At 49.9% G+C, this 13,501-nt stretch overlaps 1 protein-coding gene across 1 annotated transcript in view; it reads right to left on the bottom strand.

Moving 5' to 3' along the window:
• Positions 1-1,849, bottom strand: part of LOC310758207 (uncharacterized protein) — a 67,367-nt gene extending 65,518 nt beyond the window's left edge. The window contains exons 1-3 of the mRNA XM_083604135.1: positions 1,713-1,849; positions 840-1,000; positions 374-478 (exon numbers count right to left, since the gene is read on the bottom strand). Of these exons, the coding sequence (XP_083460261.1) occupies positions 374-478; positions 840-1,000; positions 1,713-1,787 (341 nt within the window). The 5' untranslated portion in view covers positions 1,788-1,849. The remainder of the gene's footprint in view (positions 1-373; positions 479-839; positions 1,001-1,712) is intronic.
• Between the last annotated feature and the right edge of the window lie 11,652 nt (positions 1,850-13,501).

The following is a 13,501-nucleotide window of genomic DNA, read 5'->3' as shown; positions in this document are numbered from 1 at the left end:
CTCCAACCCATCTTGTCCTTAATGTTTTGCTTAATGATCACGGTTGGCCTGCATTTAGGGACAATTTTTGCTCACAACATCAGGTTTGGTGACTATTTCTTTTCGCCTTTCCCTTTGGTATTGTTGTGTGATTATTTGATCAACCCATTTGGTCTAGTGTGCATTTTCTTGACACAATTCAGCTTTGGGGAATGATGTCAGTGGTGCTAAGAAGTGGTGGCAATGGCTAGTAAAGTAGTAGATGTAAGTCACTTTCCAAATATTCCTATACACTTCTATCCTCTCTATGGCTTTAAAGGTAAAGGTAAAATACGTCTGGACGGTTAAGTCCAGTCAAAGGTGACCAAGGGCGGCATCGGGGGGAGTTGCTTACTTGACCAGTCCAGCACTTTGTCCTCGTGAAACCGCAGCATCATACTGATCTTGTGCAGATTTCTTCTCTTTGATTATTCCAGGATATGTTTCCCCATCTATTGTCCTTAAAAAACAGTGTTTTGAACAGTTAAAATCATAAGGAAGAGAACATATCCTCTTCTGCAGCCCACCTATTCCTCCCAAAAAACTGCTCTGGAGTTGGGGGGACCCTTCAGAACCATGTGGGAGGTGATGTTGGAGGAAGGTGAATTCAGTTTCAATAAGATTCTGCTTTTATAAATTAACAGGTGAAAATTGCCTCCCCCTTCCACTCATTGGGACGTCCGGTTGATGGCACTGGAACCGCTTACTGGTTGCAACTCACTTCCTCAGCTGGAAGAAGCCCTTCCATTCACAGAATAGCTGGGCTGGAGCAATCTTTCTAACTTTTAAGAGGCCCCAGACATGAGCTTACAAAGCCTTACATGCTAAAGTTTGTGATGAAAGCTGACTTGGGTAACTCCACTTCAAAAAGAGCCTCCTTGGATTCATTCGCTCTGTTGACAACTCTGCTGGTGATTACTGTGTGGGCATATCGTGAGGTAACTTTGCAGTCCACATGCAGGCTGTAGATTTCGATGGCATTCTGGAGAAGAAGAGGAAAAGATTCTCTGAATTCTGACAAACTTCTTCCACACCAAATGTATTATTGTAGAGCAAGATTTCATCAGCTCATTTAGTTGTCAGAGCAAGGAGAGAGTGCATTCGTTAGGCTTCCACTCTGGCAGATGATGTTCATGCTCCTGCCCTAAAAAATTGCCCCCTCCACTATGCCACTGGTCAGGTCATAAGTCCACCTAGCTCACTGTTGTCCTACACTGACTGGCAGGCTCTCTAGAAAACCTGGAACCCTTGGCATGCAAAACAGATACTCTTATCACAGAGTTATGCATCCTCCCAGATTATAAATTAAATTAGTAGTTTATATACTCCCATCAGTATTTAACACAACCAGTTTAATAGCAGTATTAACTAAATTAAGGTTAATATCATACATGAATTAGATTCCCCACCCCCTCTTTTTTCATGTTTCCGAACTGCATTCGGTAACATGATAAAAAGAGGGGGAGGGGAATCTAATTCATGAGTAGTCTACTGATGTGAATATTTTAAGGTCAGGGAAAGTAGTCATGGAAATCTGCTGCCCAAGAATAAGGACTTCCCATTACGTGCCATCACCCCAAACCCCACATGAAACTAAGTTCTTTTAAAAAAATGGATATTGCAAATTTATGTACCTTTCCCCAATATTCTAAAGACAAATGAGACATCTCTAATTCAGAAAAAGGGACAATTACCTCAGGTGCCGCAGGTTCCACAAATACTTGTAGTGAAGAAAAAAACAGCCAAGCGACAAAAAAATGCCTGTCCATTTTGGATGTGACAAATCCACAGAAGTGAAGTCTTTTATACAAAAGAGTTAATGAACGACTAACGTCTGAGGGACTTTGTGGACTATTGAAGCCTAATATTTACCCACTGAATCAGAACAATATTCTTGAAACAGAACATCCCCCATCCTGCCAATGTCACCAATCTTGTCAAGCAAGTGAATGGAAAATCTGTGTTCTACCCAATATTTACCCACTGAATCAGAACAATATTCTTGAAACAGAACATCCCCCATCATGCCAATGTCACCAATCTTGTCAAGCAAGTGAATGGAAAATCTGTGTTCTACCCAATATGTCTGCAATACCAAAAATATATGAGTGGCTTCCCCCTTTCCTGTGGTTTTAAGAAAGTCCGGTTCTATAAAAATTTGCAGAATATAAATCACAGAATATAATAATGTTTTTTTAAAAAATAATAATAATTCCATAAAGAAAATTTGATAACACATGTACAGTATACAGTCAAACCTTGGTTCTCAAATGGCTCCATTTTCGAATGTTTCAGCTCCTGAACGTCAAAAACCCAGAAGTAAATGCTCCGGTTTTTAAATGTTTTATGGAACACGAACATCCAATGCGGCTTCCGCTTGAATGTAAGAAGCTCTTGCAACCAATCGGAAGCTGCGCCTTGCTTGTCGAATGTTTTGGAAGTCAAACGGTCTTCCGGAACGGATTACGTTCGACAACCGAGGTTTGACTATACAGGAAATTTAATCCTTGGATCTTGGCAAGATGTCTTTCACTGTGCTGCTGTGTGAGCTAAGTCAGTCTCCTATCCCAGACAACAATAGCACTGGCAACCAGGAAATCAAATCCAAAACCTATCAAGTCATGAAGCAATGTGGTGAGTGTCTACTGCTATCCTTTCAGTGATATAATGTAACCTTGAGCTGAGAGCTGAGAGAATGGGTGCTTGACCTTTAAACAGCAGATTGCCTGGGCCAGCTAGGGCCATCATATTACAAGGGGACTGGTTTCCTCTTGTATAGGCCCCAGTTTTGTAGACGGTTGAGACTCCCAGGCACAATGAACCCCTCAGTTCTATAACAATAGAAGAGTATTTGATTAACTACATAGTGGAACATATAGTTCAGAATATTGTACTCTGTAAAGAAATTCAGAACAATTATCCTAGCATTAATTGTTTGTTGAGCGCTTGACATTCCTGTGGCTTTTTTATGATTTCCCTTGCCTCCTTGCAACTCAACCCCACCTCCCAAGCTATTTTGAAGGATCTCCTGACCCTCCAGCGCAGACCAGGGGAGTGGGGTGGGGGCTGCAGGAGAGAATGCGTATTGGAGGGTGTTCCACTCTCGGAAGGCTCAAACAGTCTTCCATCAGTAGAGGGACGCTAACTGTATATAATAAGCTGCTTTCAAATGCAAGGAGTGAAAAAAGAGCATGGGGCCACAAAGGGATGATGCTGTCATGTTATTGACTTGTCATGCCACTGAACTCAGCAATGTTACTGAACTTGTCATGTTACTGAACTCCGGAGTTAGGTAATTCTGGGGCTTACATAATCGGAAATTGAGCAAGTTACACAGATACATTTAAGAAAGTCCTGCATGCTGCTACAACCTCCCACGCTTGTCAAGGGTCACTACATTTTGAAATATGATGAAACAGAGGACAAACATCCCTTGTTGTCAGTAAATGTCAACCCTTCCCCCAAAATCATGTTTTTATCAATGAAGGCGGAAGTTCTATCAGTGACCATGTTTAGTGTCTTGGGCAAAGGATGGCATCAGTCCTAGAGGATGTTAGACTTGCCAGCCACTATGTGTACCCTGACAACTCCTGCAACATTATTTAGCAGATATATTTCTATCCTACCTGTCAATGGAACATTTTTTGGAGTTGCTTAGAAAACAAGCAAAGCGTTAGCAGAAATGAAACAGTGAAAGTTAGGGTTCCTTAAAAGGATGGGATGCACACACCCCAAATAAGAATGGTTTTGACATGGCACCTAAATCTCATAGGAAGGATGCACCTGGTAAACTGCCCTGGAGTGGGCATTCCAAAAGCAAGCCACTAGTAACAAGCAGGTCCAGCATTTAGTCACTGCCAGCAGGACAACAGAAGAAGAGACTTTCCCTATGACTTCAATTACCTGGTGGGTCTTTATGTAAGCAAGTGGTCCTTGTGATGCAATGTCTTTCAAAGATTGAAACTAGCACTTTCAAGTGTGCCCAGAAATATGCTAGGGATTCTATTTTGAAGCTGGTGATGTTCTGAGAACAACATATGCCCTTTCATTTTTCTATTACAGAATAAATTTGTACATGGTGTGGATGTCAGTTGTTCACTGTCCTGAAATGTTGGTTGTGAGTCGAGGCCCCGCTCCCTGCTTTGTGATGAAATAAGACACATGGGATTTGATTCAGATTGTATTTTACCAACCCAGTGGTTTTTCCTACTTTCTTCAGTTTAAGCTTGAATTTTGCTATAAGAAGCTGATGATCTGAGCCACAGTCAGCTCCAGGTCTTGTTTTTGCTGACTGTATAGAGCTTCTCCATCTTTGGCTTCTGCCCATCTGGTGAGGTCCATTTGTAGAGTCATCTCTTGTGTTGTTGGAAAAGAATGTTTGTGATGACCAGCTTGTTCTCTTGGCAAAACTCTATTAGCCTTTGCCCTGCTTCGTTTTGAACTCCATGGCCAAATTTGCCAGTTGTTCCTCTGATCTCTTGACTCCCTACTTTAGCATTCCAATCCCCCATTATGAGAAGAACATCCTTCTTTGATGTCATTTCTATAAGGTGTTGTAAGTCTTCATAGAATTGGCCAATTTCAGTTTCTTCAGCACCAGCAGTTGGTGCATAAACTTGGATTACTGTGATGTTAAAAGTCTGCCTTTGATTCGTATCGAGATCATTCTATCATTTTTGAGAACCTTTTAATGAGGGTGAAAGAGGAGAGCGCAAAATATGGTCTGAAGCTCAACATCAAAAAAACAAAGATCATGGCCACTGGTCCCATCACTTCCTGGCAAATAGAAGGGGAAGAAATGGAGACAGTGAGAGATTTTACTTTCTTGGGCTCCATGATCACTGCAGATGGTGACAGCAGTCATGAAATTAAAAGACGCCTGGTTCTTGGGAGAAAAGCAATGACAAACCTAGACAGCATCTTAAAAAGCAGAGACATCACCTTGCCAACAAAGGTCCGTATAGTTAAAGCCATGGTTTTCCCAGTAGTGATGTATGGAAGTGAGAGCTGGACCATAAAGAAGGCTGATCGCTGAAGAAATGATGCTTTTGAATTATGGTGCTGGAGGAGACTCTTGAGAGTCCCATGGACTGCAAGAAGATCAAAACTATCCATTCTTAAGGAAATCAGCCCTGAGTGCTCACTGGAAGGACAGATCGTGAAGCTGAGGCTCCAATACTTTGGCCACCTCATGAGAAGAGAAGACTCCCTGGAAAAGACCCTGATGTTGGGAAAGATGGAGGGCACAAGGAGAAGGGGACAACAGAGGATGAGATGGTTGGACAGTGTTCTCGAAGCGACTAACATGAGTCTGACCAAACTGCGGGAGGCAGTGGAAGACAGGAGTGCCTGGCGTGCTCTGGTCCATGGGGTCACGAAGAGTCGGACACGACTAATCGACTAAACAACAACAACAACAACAAGACACATGGGATAAGTATTTTAGGTTAATGGGCTAAAAAAGGCCACAACTTTATTGGTTACAGAATGTGACTGGTACTGGCTTAGGCACTGGGTCCGAACAGACTATACTTGACTCCTGTCCACCCTGCAGGGAGTCACACAAGGGTTAACAACCTGTAGGGGGAGCTTGTTGATGCAAATCAACTGGAAGCTTTCCCCTAGAGTCACCAGAGGGTTGTTCCATGGCCCTAGCCACTACCTGGGCATCGGACAGGAACCACAACCACCGGATTCCTTTAACGGAATACCCTTCAAGGGATGGGTAGGTGATGGCCACAACCTCCCCTCCTGCTGTTCTTGAGTATTTTTGCTAGGAGATGTCCTTGACCTGTGTACCATGCCTCCCTAGATGGAAAGATGTGGTTGGAACGTTGCCTTCGAGGGAATGTGGCCCGTGGCCTGCAAAAGTTTCTCCACCCCTGCTATACACATTTACCTGGGAGTATGTCACATGAGCTCAACAGGGCTTACTTCTGAGTAGACATGTATACAATTGCACTGTGACTGATGCAATCATGATGCGGTTGGTCACATGCTGCCTAGTGCTTCGTTTACTTCCTTGTTAGTCTCCTGGGTGAATGTTCTACAGATGGTGAGCAGATCTTCATTTAATGTGGACATTTGGACACACTTATTAATTTGAGTGCTATTGTTGTCTGGGATAGGAGACTGACTTAGCCCACACAGGATCCAGGATCCAAGGATCAAATTTCCTGTGCAGTCAAACCTCGGTTGTCGAACGTAATCCGTTCTGGAAGACCATTCGACTTCCAAAAAGTTTGACAACCAAGGCGCAGCTTCCGATTGGTTGCAAGAGATTCTTGCACTCAAGCGGAAGCCGTGTCGGACGTTTGGGTTGCCAAAAAAAATGAAAAACCGGAGCATTTGCTTCCGGGTTTTTGGCGTTTGGGAGCTGAAATGCTAAAAAATCGAGCCGTTTGAGAACTGTGGTTTGACTGTATACTCATACAATGTTCAGTAACATTGCTGAGTTCAGTGACATGACAAGTCAATAACATGACAGCATCATCCCTTTGTGGCCCCATGCTCTTTTTTCACCCCTTGCATTTGAAAGCAGCTTATTATATACAGTTAGCGTCCCTCTACTGATGGAAGACTGTTTGAGCCTTCCGAGAGTGGAACACCCTCCAATACGCAGTCTCTCCTGCAGCCCCCACCCCACTCCCCTGGTCTGCGCTGGAGGGTCAGGAGATCCTTCAAAATAGCTTGGGAGGTGGGGTTGAGTTGCAAGGAGGCAAGGGAAATCATAAAAAAGCCACAGGAATGTCAAGCGCTCAACAAACAATTAATGCTAGGATAATTGTTCTGAATTTCTTTACAGAGTACAATATTCTGAACTATATGTTCCACTATGTAGTTAATCAAATACTCTTCTATTGTTATAGAACTGAGGGGTTCATTGTGCCTGGGAGTCTCAACCGTCTACAAAACTGGGGCCTATACAAGAGGAAACCAGTCCCCTTGTAATATGATGGCCCTAGCTGGCCCAGGCAATCTGCTGTTTAAAGGTCAAGCACCCATTCTCTCAGCTCTCAGCTCAAGGTTACATTATATCACTGAAAGGATAGCAGTAGACACTCACCACATTGCTTCATGACTTGATAGGTTTTGGATTTGATTTCCTGGTTGCCAGTGCTATTGTTGTCTGGGATAGGAGACTGACTTAGCTCACACAGCAGCACAGTGAAAGACATCTTGCCAAGATCCAAGGATTAAATTTCCTGTATAGTCAAACCTCGGTTGTCGAACGTAATCCGTTCCGGAAGACCGTTTGACTTCCAAAACATTCGACAAGCAAGGCGCAGCTTCCGATTGGTTGCAAGAGCTTCTTACATTCAAGCGGAAGCCGCATTGGATGTTCGTGTTTGTCAGGGAATCAGGAGCAGGAGCACTGGGGAGAGAGGATTGGGAGAGCGAAGGGGAAGAATCCGAGGGCAGCGTAGGGGAGTATGACAGTGGCCCGAGAGATTCCATGAGCTTCTCCAGCGAATCAGAAGATTCCCAGAAGGGGGCGCCGATGGTCAGGGCAAGGGGGGTCCCAGGGGGGACGCACCAGAAACAAGGAGCCAGAGGGGAACCCCAAAGCAGCAGTGGAGGATCAGGACCAGTTTCCCCACCAGAGCGTAGTGGGGGGGAGGAGTCACATGTGTCAGGAGCAGTGTCTCCTCCAGAGAGGGAGTCAGGGCTGACCACGCCTCCAACGGAGGGGAGGTCAGTTGCAGCTAGCCCCCCCGATGGGGGAAGCAGTGACAGCAGCAGTGGAACGGTCAGGAGGAAAGTTGCTGGCTGGGCGCGCGCGCCAAGTTCAAATGTGCAGGCGCGCGGAACAGCAGGAGACCCGGATGGGGAACCAGCTCCTAAAGCCCGCCGGAGGGAGGGAGAAGGCTCAGGGGAATCAGCGGGAGAAGAGGCTAGAAAGTGCGGAACCCCGGCGGGCAGGCGGACCCAGAGGAGGAAGGAGCAGCGGAGAAGGTGGAGCAAGGCTAGACTCTTAAATTGGTGTCAAGGGGGAGGAGACTCAGACGGAGCATCAGTGGTCTGACACTTTAGACGTGGGGCTGCGCGCTGCGGCTCTGGAAGTGAAACTGAACTTCAATAAAGGCTTTTATACTTAACAACGAAGCAGCGTTGGTCCTTTGTGAGCTGGGACCTAGGGTAGCCCTGACAGTATGCTCCGTCTCCCATAAAAACCTCGCAGCGTGAGTTGGTGCAGCGAGGGGCAAGACTTGGTGTTTTGCGAGCTCACGAAGATAGGCAAAGATGACTACAGAGAGCCAGGTGAAAGAACTGCAAGAAGCAGTCACGACGCTTTACGCGGAAGTAGCAGCATCCAGGAAAAGAGAAGAAGAAGCAGTAGCGCTCTGCCGGGATCTGCAAGCCAGGTGGGACCGTTGGGGGAAAGAGGGGCTGCCAGGACCCAAACCGGAGGGAGTTGGCCTCGGGAAGAGGGGGGGCAGCCTGGTGGCGCACTTTGATGGGAACCTGCAGCAATACCCTAACTTCAGAGCTGACGTGGTTTACGCGCTCAATTTGCTTCGGAAAGACTTTAGAGATGAGGAAGAGAAGGTGGGCTTCATAATCACTCATTTGCATGGGGAAGCAAAAGCGTGGCTGCGGAATTTGTGGCGCGAAAAAGACCCTGCCCTCAAAGATTCCGATGCATTTATCAAAGCTATGGACGCTTGCTTTAAATCTACGGTAGATGTAGATATTGCTCGGAGGGAAATGCATGGACTACAGCAAGGGAAAGCGACGGTGAGGCAGTATCACTCGCGCTTTTTTGCCTTACTGAACGTGCTGGGCTGGGAGAAGGACTCCATTGCTGTCAGAGACCTGTTCTGGGAGGGGCTAAGTGGAGAGGTGAAAGATGAACTGGCAAGAGGAGAAAGACCCCAAAATACCCAAGAAGTTGCCCAAAGAGCGTTGGCAATTGGTGTGCGCCTGGAAGGACGTAAGGGAAGCACCCCAGCCAGGACAACCCCTTTCTTTCCCAGAGAGGCGGGGCGGGCGCTGTCCATGCCTCCTTTGGGAAGGGGAGAAGAGCCGATGGAGATTGGTGGTGCAAGGGCTCAGACTGCCAGCAGAGCCCAAACACCGGGAGCAGTCAAGGGGAAGGCTCCTAGAGGGACCAGGAAGTGTTACATCTGCGACAGTGCACAGCACATGGCCAAAGAGTGTCCCCAGAGGCTCCAGAAGCACACTGCAGCCTCAGCAACAGTAAAGGGAACAGGTGAGCAGCTGAAACAGCTGCAGGGGGAAGAAGAAGCCTGGTTGGAAACAGAGCCACTGGGGCCCAACCAGGCAAGTCAGTGAAGCAGTCCCCAGAGATTTTACAGCCCACAGACCCCCTCCCACCCAAACCAGTGGTGCAACTCACCGCATCGCTCCAGTTGCCCAATGGGCACACCATGCAAGTACCAATAACCATTGACTCTGGGAGCAACGCAGACTTTATTGGAGTGGACTTTATCAAGCAACATCGCATAGCACTCATGCCAGCCACGATGCCCCTAAACGTCGTCACGGTCGATGGCAGGAAGCTACTGGGAGGAGAGGTGGTACAGCAAACACCACCGATGGTGATGCAAATTGGAAACCACCGCGAAGTCATCAGCTTCAACGTCACCCACCTGTCGGACACGCCCATAGTGTTGGGTATGAGTTGGCTGGATAGGCACAGCCCGGCATTGGCATGGTACCAGCGGCAGTTGACCTTCTGTTCCTCCTACTGCGCAGAACACTGCATCCAGACCCGCCAGGAGGAGGAGGGGCAAGAGGATGAACCGCAGCTACACCTAGGCATGGTGCAAGCGGTACCCAACAAGTACAAGGAGTTTTTGGAGGTCTTCTGCGAGAGGGAAGCGGATAAGCTGCCTCCCCACAGGCCTTACGACTGCAAGATTGACCTCCTGCCGGGAGCGACGCTGCCGACTGGGAAACTGTATTCCATGTCTGAAGATGAACTGCAAGAACTCAGGGAGTTCATAGATCACAACTTGAAGCGGGGGTTCATCCAAGAATCTAAAGCAGTGGGGGGCAGTCCCGTGTTTTTCGTGAAGAAGAAGGACACGCCCCAACGGAGACTCATAGTTGATTTTAGGACCATAAATTCCAAAACAAAGCCCGCAGCATTCCCCATGCCCAAGATCGACGACCTGCTCGCGACGGTGAGGAAGGGACGGATCTTCACCAAGTTGGATCTACGAGGGGCGTACAACCTTATACGCATGCGGGAGGGCGATGAGTGGAAGACAGCCATGTTTACACCTTTAGGCACCTATGAATATCGCGTAATGCCTTTTGGTCTGCAAAATGGCTCCCATACCTTCCAAGCTTTCATGCATCACGTGTTAGCGGGACTCCTCTACAAGAAGTGCGTCTGCTTCCTGGACGATATCCTGATCTTCTCGGAATCGCAGGAGGCTCACGAGAGGGACGTCAAGGAGGTCCTGCAGCGGCTACGGGAGCACAGACTTTACGCCAAATTAGAGAAGTGCCAGTTCGACATGACGGAGGTGGATTTTCTGGGCTACAAGCTGTCCGACAAGGGACTCGCCATGGACAGCGCCAAGGTCCGCGCGGTGTTGGACTGGAAGAGCCCGCGCAATCGGAAGGAGGTCCAGAGGTTCGTCGGCTTCGCCAACTTTTATCGCAAGTTCATCAAAGGGTTCGCGAAGGAGACGGCGGCCATCACGGACACCCTCAGCTCCAAGAAGAAGAAGTTCACCTGGACGGACCAGGCGGAGCAGTCCTTTCGGAGACTCAAGCGTCTCTTCGCGTCCGAAGAACAGCTGCTACATGTAAACCCCAGCAGACCAATGAGGGTTGAGACGGACGCCTCAGACAGAGCAGTGGGGGCCGTCCTGTTGCAGCAAGATCCGCAAGGGGAATGGAGGCCGTGCGCATTCTACTCCAGGAAACTCAGCAAGGCGGAACAGAACTACACCATCTGGGACAGGGAGTTGCTGGCCATTCATGCAGCTTTCAGGGCGTGGCGGCACTTCCTCGTTGGAGCCAGACACACAGTGCAAGTCCGCACGGACCATAAGAACCTGGAGTACTGGCGCACGGCGCGGTTCCTGAACCAGAGACACATCCGCTGGGCGGAGTTCTTTGCGGATTTCGATTTCCGGATAGAATACATCCCGGGAGACAACAACGTCATGGCGGATGCACTATCCAGGAAGCCGCAGTATCTCGAGGAAGCGGCGCCGGTGGCGGCCAAGCACATTTTCGCACCGAAAGCGTGGGCGTGCGCTTCAGCTGCCGTGGACCTGGACGCGGTGCGTCGAGCGCTGCAGACGGATTCGTTCGCACAATCCAAGATGGAGGAGGTGCGAAGAGGCACAGCGAAGGACGACGAGTTCCAGATACGAGACGGACTGCTCATCCGCAAAGGGGCTCTCTACGTGCCCGGAGACGACCTCCGCGCGAAAGTCTTGCAGCAGCTACACGACGCGCCCAGCGCTGGGCACTTCGGCAAGGACAAAACGGCGGAATTAGTAACCAGAGACTTTTGGTGGCCCAAGGTGAGGGGAGAAGTCGCGGATTACGTCTCCAGGTGTGACACCTGCCAAAGGGCCAAGCCAGTACACAGGAAGCCAGCGGGTCTACTAGAACCCCTACAGACGCCGCTCGAACCGTGGGAGAGAGTGGCCCTGGACTTTGTCACAGATCTGCCCAGCTCGCGAGGCAAAACAGCGGTGCTCGTGGTCGTAGACATGTTCACCAAGATGGCACACTTTATTCCGTGCGCGAAGGTGGCCACAGCGGAACAGACCGCCAAGCTGTTCATAGACCACGTGTTCAAAGCTCACGGCTTGCCGCGGTCCATCCTGTCCGACCGGGGTCGCCAATTCGTCTCGAGCTTCTGGCAGAAGCTGCTGGGCATCCTGAACGTCAAGATCAACTTAGCGTCGGCACGACACCCGCAGACCAACGGACAAGCGGAGAGGGTCAACGCCATCATGCAGCAGTACCTGCGATGCTACGCCAATCAACAACCCTCGACCTGGGTGGACTACCTACCGCTGGCCGAGTTTGCCTACAACAACACGAAGCACGGGTCTACGGGAGTGACACCGTTCTTCGCCAATAATGGGCGGCATCCCAGAACTTTCCCAGGGTTAGAGACGAAGGGGGAGGGGGAGCCAAGGGGAGCAGAGCACTTAGCAGCAGAGTTACAGGAGGTCCACGAGCAACTCCGCAGGCAATTGGAACTGGCGAAACACGCCTACAAAATGCAGGCAGACAAGCACAGGAGGGTCGGGGAGGACATCCAGGTGGGGGACTGGGTCTGGTTAGCAGCCCAGGCAGTGCCGGCCAGGACGCTAGCTAAGAGGAAGCTCAAGCACAAGCAGCTGGGACCTTACCAGGTCGCGGCGCAAATCAATCCAGTGGCCTTCCGGTTGACACTCCCGGAGGGCTCCAGAATGCACCCAGTCTTTCATAGGTCAGTGCTCACACCCTACAGGGAACCCCACAGGTTTCAGGCGACAGGGAACGCGCCAGACACACTTAGTGAATCTCCGAAGAGGGAGGGGTCACGGAGGGCGACGCCACTCAACGAGGTCACGGAGATTTTGGACTCGAGGTGGGGGGAAGAGGGGGTGGAATACCTCCTCGCCAGGGAAGGTACCCCAGCCAGTGCCAACAGGTGGGTACCGTGCTATGCCGTGGAGGAGCACTATCTTAAAGACGAGTTCCATGCACTCTTCCCACACAGACCTATGCCGGCAGAGTATTTCGACGACTGGCTCTTCACGCCCACACTGTCAGCCAGTACGTTCCAGGGTTTTTCATCAGCTGAAGAGACGACGCCAGACACTAGCTCCTCGGAGGGGTCTCTCTCGGGGTTTGCCACAGACCGCTCCTATTGGTGGGACACTCAACCGGAGGTGGGGTGGCGCAGGGAGCTGCTGCGGGGACCTTTGCAAGCTGTCTCACCAGAGGTACCCGGGGGAGGGGAGGACATGGACGTGTTGGGGGAGGATCCTGGATTCGAGCACATCAGCAGAGAGATGGAAGCAGAGGAAATCGACGTCGACGAGCCCGTTGCGGTTGGGCCGGATCCAGTGGACCGGCTACACACCAGGGGGGAAGAATGGTATCCCGCACTCACACCCACTGGACTGGAGCACCCGGAACCCACACCCGAAGAGGGGGAGGGGGGAAGGGGGGGCTTCGAGGGGGGGATGGATGTCAGGGAATCAGGAGCAGGAGCACTGGGGAGAGAGGATTGGGAGAGCGAAGGGGAAGAATCCGAGGGCAGCGTAGGGGAGTATGACAGTGGCCCGAGAGATTCCATGAGCTTCTCCAGCGAATCAGAAGATTCCCAGAAGGGGGCGCCGATGGTCAGGGCAAGGGGGGTCCCAGGGGGGACGCACCAGAAACAAGGAGCCAGAGGGGAACCCCAAAGCAGCAGTGGAGGATCAGGACCAGTTTCCCCACCAGAGCGTAGTGGGGGGGAGGAGTCACATGTGTCAGGAGCAGTGTCTCC

The sequence above is a fragment of the Podarcis filfolensis genome, assembly GCF_964270895.1.
Source record: "Podarcis filfolensis genome assembly, chromosome: 2".
Taxonomy (NCBI): domain Eukaryota; kingdom Metazoa; phylum Chordata; class Lepidosauria; order Squamata; family Lacertidae; genus Podarcis; species Podarcis filfolensis.
Note: the sequence above shows the minus strand (reverse complement) of the source record. Positions and strands in the feature narration are given on the sequence as shown.